This window comes from Primulina tabacum, chromosome 12, assembly GCF_025594145.1.
Source record: "Primulina tabacum isolate GXHZ01 chromosome 12, ASM2559414v2, whole genome shotgun sequence".
NCBI classification, from domain to species: Eukaryota; Viridiplantae; Streptophyta; class Magnoliopsida; order Lamiales; family Gesneriaceae; genus Primulina; species Primulina tabacum.
The window spans coordinates 24426499-24437911 of record NC_134561.1 but is presented as its reverse complement, the minus strand read 5'-3'; the positions used below and the strand labels follow the sequence as shown (position 1 = coordinate 24437911).

Sequence of the window (11413 nt, the reverse complement as noted above, 5' to 3'; positions counted from 1 at the left end):
GCTATCAAATTTTTGTTGGATGCTTCTAGAATAGGGTGGCCGAATTCTTGAGTTTATTAGACTAGGAAAATGCTAAATATTTACTTAATTAAGGTGGACCAAGAATTAAAAAGATCATTATGCTAATTCAACCAAGAATGGGTTAAAGGGTGATGAGTTGGCAAGGCATGTTGCTTAATCATCTAGGGGCCGAAATCTTACAATAAAAATGAAGGGAAAATGTTGTTTAGTTACTAAATTTATAACCCTTAAAAGCCTCACCTATCCTTTAAATAATTTAGTGAATTAATCCCTTAATTAAGTAACTTAAATGAGCTTATTTCTTAATCACCTCAAGTAACTTAAATTAAATCCTCAAACCTCCTTATTAACTTAAATTAACTTACTTGCTAGCTAAAATAAAGTCTGGAAATATTTATCGAATCTTAAATTATATCTCAAAGCTCCAACTCCAGTCCGGCCTCACTGAAATAACTGAAAAATCAAACTACTGCATGAAATAATAAAATAATTAACTTCAAAGAAAAGCATTAAAATAATCATGCAATGAAGTCAAGTTAATTTAAAATACTAGAATTATGCATGGCTTATACGTAGACTGATTTACAGGTTCTACATATTTTAATTAGTTTATAAAATAAAATAAAAGAAAACGCAATTTTGATTATGTATATGTCTTTTGTGTTTTTTTATTATGTATTTATCAAATTTCAATTTTAATATGATATATTTTATTTTGATTTTTTAAAATTTTAATCATTTATTACATCAACATCATTATGAAATTGATTAAAATTATAAAAAATGGAAAATACACTATTATTAAAACTGAAATATATGGAAATAAAAAAGAAATAATAAATAATACCTACCAGAAATGAAACAAATTCCTAATCATGTGGGGGCAATTGACCAGGCAATGATGAATTCAGTCAATTATTGATAAGGATCGTTTGGTGGACCGCATAACACTGCAATTGTACACCTTTTCTGATATATTATTTTTACTGTTCCCTCCTCTGAAGACAAACAAAGCATTACACACTTTCGAGTTTCAAAATAAAGCACTACAGTGAAACCCGAAAAATCATCTTTCCGAAAATCAAAAGTGGCTTTTGAATCAATCATTTTACTCCAGTGGAGACTGAAGAGGAACTTTAAAAAGATCTTTCCATGGCTGGGTAATCTCTTTTATCCCATTCTTCGGTTTTGGATTTGCCCACATTTGAGTCTATTTCCTGAAGTTTTCGTGTTTTTAGTGGAATCGTTGCTAGATAGATGCAAAAATAGGCATATTAATTTTGTTATGGCTGAATCTCGTGGTAAGTTTCATTGCGATTCTTGAAATGGGTTCCCTTTCGCTTTCTAGTGCTAAAAATCCATGGTTTTATTGTTGAACTTTTTGATCAGCTGTTCGCATAAAGATTCAATCTTTGTTGGCGTTAGTTGAATCTTGAAGTCAATACTCGGACGGGTTTTTGTTTACCGACAGACGGGAGTTGTTCCACATTTTGGATTACTTTTTCCTTTTTTTTTTTGGGTTTGATGGATTGAGATGCTTTGATCATTGGTAAATTTAAGTGTATTTCTTTCGCTGATATAAACGATGATTTTGTTTTATTCAAAATGCCTGCCTTTTCATTATCTTGTGATTATTTTTCCGAGGAAAAGTGGAATTTCAAAAGATGGACTGTAAGATTTACATGTCTTCAGCATTGTGGGGATATGTGTATCTGTAGTTTAACTAAATAACTCGTGATGGTGTGGTTATTTTTGACGAGAATTAATGTAACCATGGTGACAACGTGGTTTCATACAATACAAACTCTATTTGCAGCAATCTCTACAAATTGTTATTTGAAAATACTTTGAATTGGTTTGTATTTATAATATTTTGCAGATTTTATTATTTGCCTAACCTTTTTACAGAAAATGTGAAACATTTTGAATGCTGTAAGTTGTCAAATGCTTGAGGGCAGTGTTTGCATAATATGACCAGACTAGTTTTCTTTTCTTACATTGTTTGCATCCGTGAGTGATAAGAGTTATCGACATGATTGGAAAGATCATGTTTTTTCTGATGGGTACGATTTTTTTGGAATTCCAGATTGAAAAACTTGTAGAATCGGTAGACATGGCAATTTTTAACGAATACATCTCTTGGAAATAAAATTGACATTAGCGAAACGAGGCATAGTTGTTAAAAGCGAGTATCTGGCTTCGCCTAGGCGGCAGGCGCTGCCAAGCGTGCCCTATGTACATGGGGGGGTAACCCTTGTGTGCATTTATTGACATGTAGTCTCTTGATCTCTCCCACTCTCCTTCCAACTTCAGACTCTAATTACATCGTTGCACAGCAGCAGAAAATCAGAAATACTAAGTGCAAAAGAACAGGTTTGATTTCTCGTTTTCTTCCGATTCCAATCAGGCAACTCTCAACCCTTTTTGAAGTTTTATTCCGTAGTATACTATGAACTTATGAGACACTGATAAATTTGAGATGATTGAAGTTTTTCTTTAGCATGATTTATGCAACATGATTTATTAATAGATTTTTTATTTATATAGTTTGATATCTTTGTGAAATATATATTTATTTTATGTAATATTATAGTATAATCACTATATATGTGGATTTTGTAAATTTATGCCAAATGTGTTTTACTTCAATAAAGCGTGATCGTCGCCTTACGCCTCTGAATCAGGGCACCCTAGTGTTTTAGTGTGCCTTGTGCCCCAAATAACTATGAAAGAGGTGCATCATATATGGGTTTCTGTAAAAATAAACCGGAGGGTTCAATTTGTGAATGAGGAACTATCTTCCTATAAAATGTATTGCTATATTATTTGATGAAATCCTTTGTTTAAGGTTATTGTGTTCTCTCAATGATGTCTCAGTGAGTTTTCCATCTTTCTCATGCTGTTTGGTATCACATCAATACTATACAATGTGTAGAAGCCATCTTCTTGCTCATACTGGTGCTTGGAGAAGTTCACGATTTCTTTACCTTTTGTATATCTTGTAGGCCATCATGGTTGGTTGACCCCAACAGAATTGCCACTAAAATTAGGAGTGCATCTGGTAGGTGTGATCCACTAAAAGTCAGCTGGAGTAGCAACCCAACAAAATCTTGCCCAAATTGCCAATTTACGATCGACAATAGCGATGTATGATTCGAAGCTCCCTATGTCGTCTTTCCTCTTTATTTGTATGCTAATATGCCTTTAGGATTATTTTCATGAAATACACGATTGCAATGGAATACATGTATTTCTTGTTTGATAATATGACTTCTTCTGGATGAACACATCTACAGAGCACTTGAGTGTGTTTCTTGTGTATGCTCTCCCGGAAGACAAAGGTTCTCCACCCCTTCCCTACCCATGTAAACACTACTCAAACCAGAAAGTAATTGAAAAACTTGTAGTCACCTCATACTTAAAATTCTTAATCTGTTTTATATGGATTGAATACAATCTTGCCAGTTTTGTTGTTCTTATTCATTGGTGTGATAGCTAAGAGGTTATGGGTTACCGGAAAAATTTCGATGTTGAATATGCCATATTGGATATTCCATTTCTAGAATCTGTATTTCATAGTCTGTAATTGGTGAAAGTTTGTTTTAAATGAAATTTAACCGTAGGACTTCCCAGGAGATGAACACTATTGTTTTGAATATTCGCTTCTGTGGAATCTATTATTGCTATCGCCTGACAGACCTTAGACTGTTCAAATTTGACTGGCATATATAACATCTTGTGATTCATTTTCTATGTAAATAAAGAACAATAATGCTCAAATCTTTGGTCCTTTTATATATAAAAATGTTGTATCAGCCGTTAAAATGTAAGTGTAAGAGTAGTGACCAAGTCAGCATTCATTTCTGATGTAGGTTACTCATGAGTGGCCAGGATTACCGAGTGGTGTCAAATTTGATCCATCTGATCAAGAAATAATGTTGCACTTACTCGCTAAAGTTGGTGTTGATAATATAAAACCTCATCCTTTTATTGATGAATTTGTTCCTACTGTAGAAGAAGATAATGGCATTTGTTATACTCATCCTCAAAATTTACCTGGTAATACTACAATCCATTGTTCTCTCTGTTTCTTGTTCTTTCTCTTCGTTTTGTTATGTTATGTTTTTAGATTTCAAAATATTATGTGTTAGGATCAAGCCCTTGGCACTAGGCCAAAAGTTATAGCTAGCAATCAAGACGCAATTTTATTTCCTTATATTTGTGACAGCATAGAGTGCACCTACTTGAGTGCTAAAGTGTCGGGCTGTTAGGTTCATGAGTCTGGAGAGGTGCGTCTCTATGTGCCGGTACTGTCTCATATCTGTTAGAGATCAGTCTTACTCTTTCTCTACCGTCGGCTCTATCATCAACAGACACAATATTACCCATTAAAATCTGACAACATTTTTTATAGTCTACCTAACCAACCAGATCAAGAGGCGTAGCTTGACGTACCAGAACATTTTCGGTGGTCACTCATCCCAGTACTACTATCACTCATTGATGCTTTACCCAACATTTCCCCAAGAAGTATAGAAATATGGTTTTTGGGAGACTTGAACTAATGATCTCGTTCTGATACCAATTGTTAGGATCAAGCGTTTACCACTAGGCCAAAAGGTATGAGTGTTAGTCAATGCGCAACTTTATTTCCTTATACTTGTGACAGCACATAGTGCTCCTGCTTGAGTGCTATAATGGGTCGGGTTGTTAGGCCCATGAGTACGCGGAAGTTCGTATCTATCTGCCGGTGTTGTCTCATATCCCTTAAATATTAGTCTTATTTTTCCCCAACGGTCGACCATGTACCCCAACAGAGACAGTACAACCGGTTAAGATCCGGCGTCATTTCTTTACAGCCCACCTAGCCAACCAAATAATTCGCCGCAATGTCAGCAACTTGATGAACGAAAACTTTCCACGACGTCATCCATCCAAATATTATTATCACTCATGTACACTTAACCCAATATTATGACATTTTCAGGTGTAAAACAAGATGGAAGGGTATCACACTTTTTTCACCGAGCGATCAAAGCTTACAATACTGGAACACGAAAGCGTCGAAAAATACATGGCGATGATCTAGGAGATGTTCGTTGGCATAAGACTGGCCGTACAAAACCTGTTTTCCTTGATGGCGTACAAAATGGATGCAAGAAGATTATGGTTCTGTATATAACCCCAGTTCGAGGTGGAAAGGCAGAGAAGACTAATTGGGTGATGCATCAGTATCACCTTGGGACAGGTGAAGATGAAAGAGAGGGGGAATATGTTATCTCAAAAGTGTTTTACCAGCAGCAGCAAGGCAAGCAGAGCGAGAAAATCGAAGAAGATATTTCGGAAGGTAATGATGCGATGATTACTAAAGTGGATCCCGTTACACCGAAGTCGGTGACTCCTGAACCTCCTTGTACTGAAAGAAGACTCTCTAGTCATGAGCCAGAACAGGATTCTACACTTCCTGTAGCACAGGTGATTCTGACTTTCTATCATGTCCATAATTAATTTTTGCGTCACTGGCTATTTTGTGAAGTGTGGGAGTTTACTTTGGTGTGTTGTTAATATGAATGCAGTTATGTTATCTTCATTTAGGAAGTGCTTTACTTCGAATTAATGATGTTGATTTGTTGGATAATTTTTCTCCATTTTCATTCTGTCGATCTATGTTATATGTCAGCAGTTGATTTTTCCTATTAAATATATAGAATTGCTTATCATTATACTGAAAGTTATAAATCTTTAAATCATTCGATTATTCAAACTCCACATTTTAATGGGTTTACCACGAAGGCCGCCACATAAACAATCAGGCAATCGTTGCTCCCATTGTGTTTTAGCTTTAAATACGTTATGAATTCGTTTGTGACTTGTGTTGATCGGACCACAACTTTGTTCAGAGATGATCTCTCAGCCCTTTAATTTATTTGTCCATCTCCGCTTTTCTCTCATTTACAACTTATGTCTTGTTCTAGCTATATCGGGTTCATATGTTAGAAGAGATGGAAACTTCTGAGCTTTCCAGTGATCAAATTCACAACAATATGGAAATTCCAACTGATGAACTAGGGAACGAGGATGATGAGGAAGCTGCTGAAGACAAATGGTGGGAAAATGAGTCGCAGTTTTTGCTTAGTTCTCAGCAATTGGTGGAAGGACTATCTTTGTGCGACGAACTTCTTCAAAGCCAATCCCCTTATAGGGATGAAAATGCAGATGTCCAAGCACCGAGTGACAAGCCCCGTCTTTCTGATTACGCTCGTCTAGGGCCTGAGCATTTGAAAAGGGATCTAGAGGCGTGCATAGCTTTGGTTCCTGATCCTGCTAACATAGAGCTTGATACGCCTCCTGGTTTCAGGTTGAGCCAAGCTTTGGTTCCTGCTCCTGCTAACATAGAGCTTGATTCGCCTCCTCATTTCAGGTGGAGCCAATCTTTGGTTCCTGATCATGCTAGCATAGACCTTGATACACCTCCTGATTTCCGGTTGAGCCAACTTGCAAGTTTTTCGCCATCTTCTCAAGAGTTCTTCCTTTCTACTTAATCCAATAATACAACTTTCTTTGTTAGTTTCGTATTGTAATTTGAATACTTGTGCAGGAGTTCGAATCACAGGACAGTTACATTGCGTGGGGAGGAAGCCTAAGAGGAGGCAGGACAATCGAATAGAACTTGAACTGAACACTGTCATCAAAGAAATGGTAGCTCGCCACCTTTTTGTGAAGCTTTTTGACTAGCTAAATGAATGTATTTGTAGCGGATGATGTCTCGTTCTGTTGCAACTGCTGCTCGAACAAATCTCCGGGTATCATTTCACGTTTATCTGACAATAATAATTCATCTCAATCGCACTCTCCATGAAATGGCCGCTCTATATGTATAAAATTAAGGCAACCAAATACATACGAAAATGTAAAAAACCCAAAAAATTTCCCTTACATAATATAAAATTGCATACCACGTACGATCCTCGGGAGGAAGGTTTATCATCCCTTCCCAACCCTAACGTCCATTTGATCTGAATACAATGTCTGCAAAGACAATTTGTTTCTGAATAATAATTAGGCTGGCTAAATTTATATATCGATCACTTGCATTGAAACGTCTACTAATTTATTTTTTTAAAGATATGCCCGAAAATACACACGTACTTATATACGTAAAAATAAGTCAACCATCCACTGAATAAAAATAACTGCAGTTAATTAAATCATGTAAATGGAATCAATCTTCTAGTATACTTTTTTAAAAGAGAATCTCGAACATATTACCAGAAGTCTGCCAAATCAACAACGTATAAAAAAATTCAAACACATTAAAATTATTGTTTAAACACATGTCTCAAAAATCATATTATGCGGAAGAAACGCAAGGTCCTCCGGTTTACACGTGCACCCCCAGCCCAACCTACTCAGTCTTTCACCGCCTCCAGTCTCCTCATCCACATAATCGCCTTCATCAATCACACTTAGTGAAACATCTACTACTTAAAAATACTACTAAATTTTATTTTGTTTCGAAATTTAAAATCTTGCATGCATGCACGATTGCTGAAAAATACACATTTAACAAAATAATCGTGATCAAATAACAGATAAAATACTGCAGTTTAAAATTTTCTAACTCAGCCCTCAACAATGCATGAACAAAATAAAACGAATAAAACCCTGAAAATCAACATCATATCATAATAACGTATAAAACTGATCATGTCTACTCAAAGCTCATAAAAACGTGAAGTGCAGAAAAGTGTGGTCCTCGTGTCGTGGGCGCACATCCAGCCCTGTCTACTCAGAGTTCGCCACCTCCAGTCTCCTCCTCAAAATGCTCACCTGCATCACACACGCCTAGTGAGTCTAAAGACTCAACACACCTGTACCGTTAATAGCAAATACATATACATAACATGCAACAGTGAAAAATACTGTAATAAGATACATTTCATGAACTTAAAAGCATAAATGTAAACATGTCATGAGAAATCATATCGAGTCAAAACAACTCATCATATTATCATATACATTTACTTTAATTTATTTCAGTTTATTAGTTGTGACTTTCGTATCTGCTATATTCGATGGATCCATCTACATATAACCGTGGTACCCGGCGGCTGTCGGACATCAGCGAAAGTATTACCCATCCACTGTACCTAGGCCTCATCATCATCGTATACATATATCGTCAGTCACAACCAATTCCCATCCTTCAAAAACATCATCATTTTCATCACTTATCAAAATCATGCATATACGTAATTTTTCTTAAAACCAAGAATATAAAGGCCCGAAAATTCGTGTTTGAAAATTTGCGGAAAAATTAAAAATTTTATTTTTAAATAATTAAAATATCTCGTTCATAAGATAAACTGATAAATAAAGTTTAATGTTCGAAATAACAGCGGAAGAAATTATTATTTTTCAAAATAACAATTTGAAATAATTCAACAACGATAAAAATGTTTGATCATAAAATGATAAATGCTGAAAATGAGGTCCTCGGGTTCCACTACTACCGACCCAAGCTAGCTCACTCGTTCCCGCCCTCGGTCCCGACATCATCAGTACCTACAACAATCAAGTCTAGTGAGTCTAAAGACTCAGCATGCATACATCGTACATAACAAATAAATAAATAATAAAATCGCATGCAAAGTGAAAATATCATGTCGTGAGGCATAACGTAAAATATCGTGTCATGAATAATTATGATACGTGCATAACTGAACTGAAAATCATAAATAAAAATGTTTGCTCCGTAGAGCCCTGTCATAAAATAACATGTCGTAGTTCTACTGTTGAGATTATGTTCTACGCAAGTGGCCCCATGAACTGCACTGAACTGAACCGGTAAGTGACCACCGGATGAAGTAATGAGCGTCTAATCAGACTAATACCACAGTATACTGGGTGGAACTGAACTGACCGGTAAGTGACCACCGGGATGAACTGAACTGAATCGGTAAGTGACCATCAGGTGAAGTAATAATCCCATGACAGTGAAGTGGCCACAAGTAATATCGCATAAATCTCAAAAATCAATATTTTATATATTTTTATGCACGTACAATAATTAATCACATAATTAAATATCCTGTAATAATTTTACCATATGGGTTAGATCGTTCCCAGGCTCGCTGCGACCTAAATCTCACATGAAAAATATGCAAATGGTTTAACTTGACCAAACTTTGTAATTGATTTCAAAAACGAGACAATTACGCCCAATGACTTAGTATTTAATCATGACTCCGTGCCAACTTGAACCAACACGAACCATCATTTAGTCATGATTAAAATACACCTAAAATGATGAAATAATGCTCCTAAAATTACAGCACTCGAAATTTTGGTGAATGGAGGCCAAAACATGAAACGCTCTTTCGAGAGTCACTTTAGCACATTGCACCGTAAATTCTCGTACGACCTCTAAACTTAACCGAATCACGAACGGCCAAAAACATGACCTTTACAACTCGATGAGGTACTGTCCAGTCCATGGCCACAGGCTAAAAGCCAATTAGGTACCCGAAATTCGCCTTTGAACCGCAGCACACTTGCTGTCAAGAATTACAGCAGCAGCGCTTTGGTTTCCTTGCGTCGTTTGCGAGGCTAATGGCAATTGGGGCTTGAACCACGTACCAGAACCTCTTACTAACATCCTAAGGTGTGGTTCGGACTATGGCTAAGGGCCCTAGGCCAGCCACAATCCCACCCACAACCGAAATGATTCGAAGCTCCCACCCGAGAACGCATATGCACACGTGGGGTGTCTCGCTTGTTCTTGCTGTCCCATGTCATTCCAGTGGCCATTTTATTGGCCATGGCAGGATCTAGACGTCAAGAGGTATGGTATGAACCGTGGCTAAGGGCTAAAAAGCCAACCAAGATCCATTCCATCCTCAAAACCGAAACCAACTTGTGCAGAAAATTTCAGAAATTGAAAACCGATGGGGCGCTGTTCTTGTTTGTTTTAAAAACTGATAGGAACCATGAACAAGCCATGAAAGGCCGACTTGGACATGTCCTAGACATGTCAAGGAAGTGCTGAGACCACGGTTACAGGCCCAAAGGCCAACCGAGACCTGAACCACAACCTGGACAACCCAAAAACCAGTAATCGCGACTCAAAAATGCACCATGGATGAGTTGCTGTCCCAATTCGGTTTTTCTGGGGTGAATGGCATGCAACCAATGAACTAAACCCTTCCTAACACACCCTATAACATGACCATAAGAAGCCTTGAGCCCCGGGAAATCGAGCCAACCCTGTAACCACAAAACCAACCAAAAACCGTGAAGCATGAAGTGGCCGAGAAAACTGTGCAAAATTCTTATAGAAGTTACTGTCTTTATTTCGGTTTTTGGCTATTATACTCATGAAAATTATGGTTTTAAAAATGTATATGACTTGATTGAAGAGCAAAGAAATAATATAAACATGCCTTGGATTTGATTGAAACGAAAACAAATCGATTACGACGACACGGCACGGGGGAGACGGAGTTGCTTCACTTTCTTGTTTTCTTTCTTATTTTCTCTCTTGATTTTTTTTTTCCTCTTGAAGCTCACGATTTTTCCTCTGAAACCTACTGAATTTCGGTGGCGAGGGAAGGGAAAAATGGTTAGGAGAAGATGAATGGAAATTGCAAGATATGGGGGAGATTAAATGGTAGAACAAATCTTGCTATCCTAGAATTTGTTAGATGGTTTGATAACAAAGATTTGAAGGATATTTTGAGTGTATTTGGTCAATGGTTAGGTCTAGGATCAATGGAGGAATATTGTTTAATTAATTATTTGTTAGTGATCTAAAAGTGGGGAGAATATTTTCCTAGAAAAAAATTAAGGAAATGAATCAAGGAATGAGTTGTCAAATCTTTTGAGTCTAGCAAGGATGATGGCCGATTTATCTAGCTAAGTGTGGTGGGAAATTGCTTAATTATTATTTTATTGAAGATTTAGTGTGATATAATTATCTCCCAAGAAAAAGGATAAGGAAAGAACCAAAGTTGAGTTGTCAAAGCAAATTTAAATCTTTTAAATTGCTAGGGCCGAAATTACTAATAAAAATTTGGGTAGGAATATTGTTTAAATATTAATTAGTGGTGAATAGAATTTAGGGAATTATTTATTATTAAATGGATAGGGAAAAATATTAAATAAATGGGTTGACAACAAATTTTAAATTAATTAAAGAAGGGGCCGAAAATTAAAGGGTAATGAGAGGGAAAATATTTCTTAAATGTTGAATTTTAAATCTCTAGTGTTTTATCTACCCATTAAATATTTTAGGGGATTAAGGAATTTAATTATTGAACTTTATTTACTACTTATCTCAACCTTTTTAAATAATTCCTTAAACCTTCTTTTACATTAAATTAACTTATTATTT

At 36.2% G+C, this 11413-nt stretch overlaps 1 protein-coding gene across 4 annotated transcripts; it reads left to right on the top strand.

Annotated features, from left to right (window-relative positions):
* The first annotated feature begins 1010 nt into the window (after nucleotides 1–1010).
* On the top strand, nucleotides 1011–6865 carry LOC142521226 (SUPPRESSOR OF GAMMA RESPONSE 1-like). 4 transcript variants are annotated; one of them, XM_075624455.1, is made up of 8 exons: nucleotides 1190–1322; nucleotides 1411–1570; nucleotides 2108–2394; nucleotides 3027–3168; nucleotides 3894–4080; nucleotides 5009–5496; nucleotides 5997–6518; nucleotides 6620–6865. In XM_075624455.1, exons 5-8 carry the CDS (start codon nucleotides 3957–3959, stop codon nucleotides 6686–6688), a joined length of 1203 nt encoding a protein of 400 aa, XP_075480570.1. In that variant the 5' UTR covers nucleotides 1190–1322; nucleotides 1411–1570; nucleotides 2108–2394; nucleotides 3027–3168; nucleotides 3894–3956; the 3' UTR covers nucleotides 6689–6865. The 4 variants fall into 4 exon arrangements, with proteins under 4 accessions (XP_075480569.1, XP_075480568.1, XP_075480570.1 ...); XM_075624454.1 differs by lacking the exons at nucleotides 1190–1322; nucleotides 1411–1570; nucleotides 2108–2394 and adding an exon at nucleotides 1011–1181 and having other exon boundaries at nucleotides 5997–6505; XM_075624453.1 differs by lacking the exons at nucleotides 1190–1322; nucleotides 1411–1570; nucleotides 2108–2394 and adding an exon at nucleotides 1012–1181.
* Nucleotides 6866–11413: the final 4548 nt, after the last annotated feature.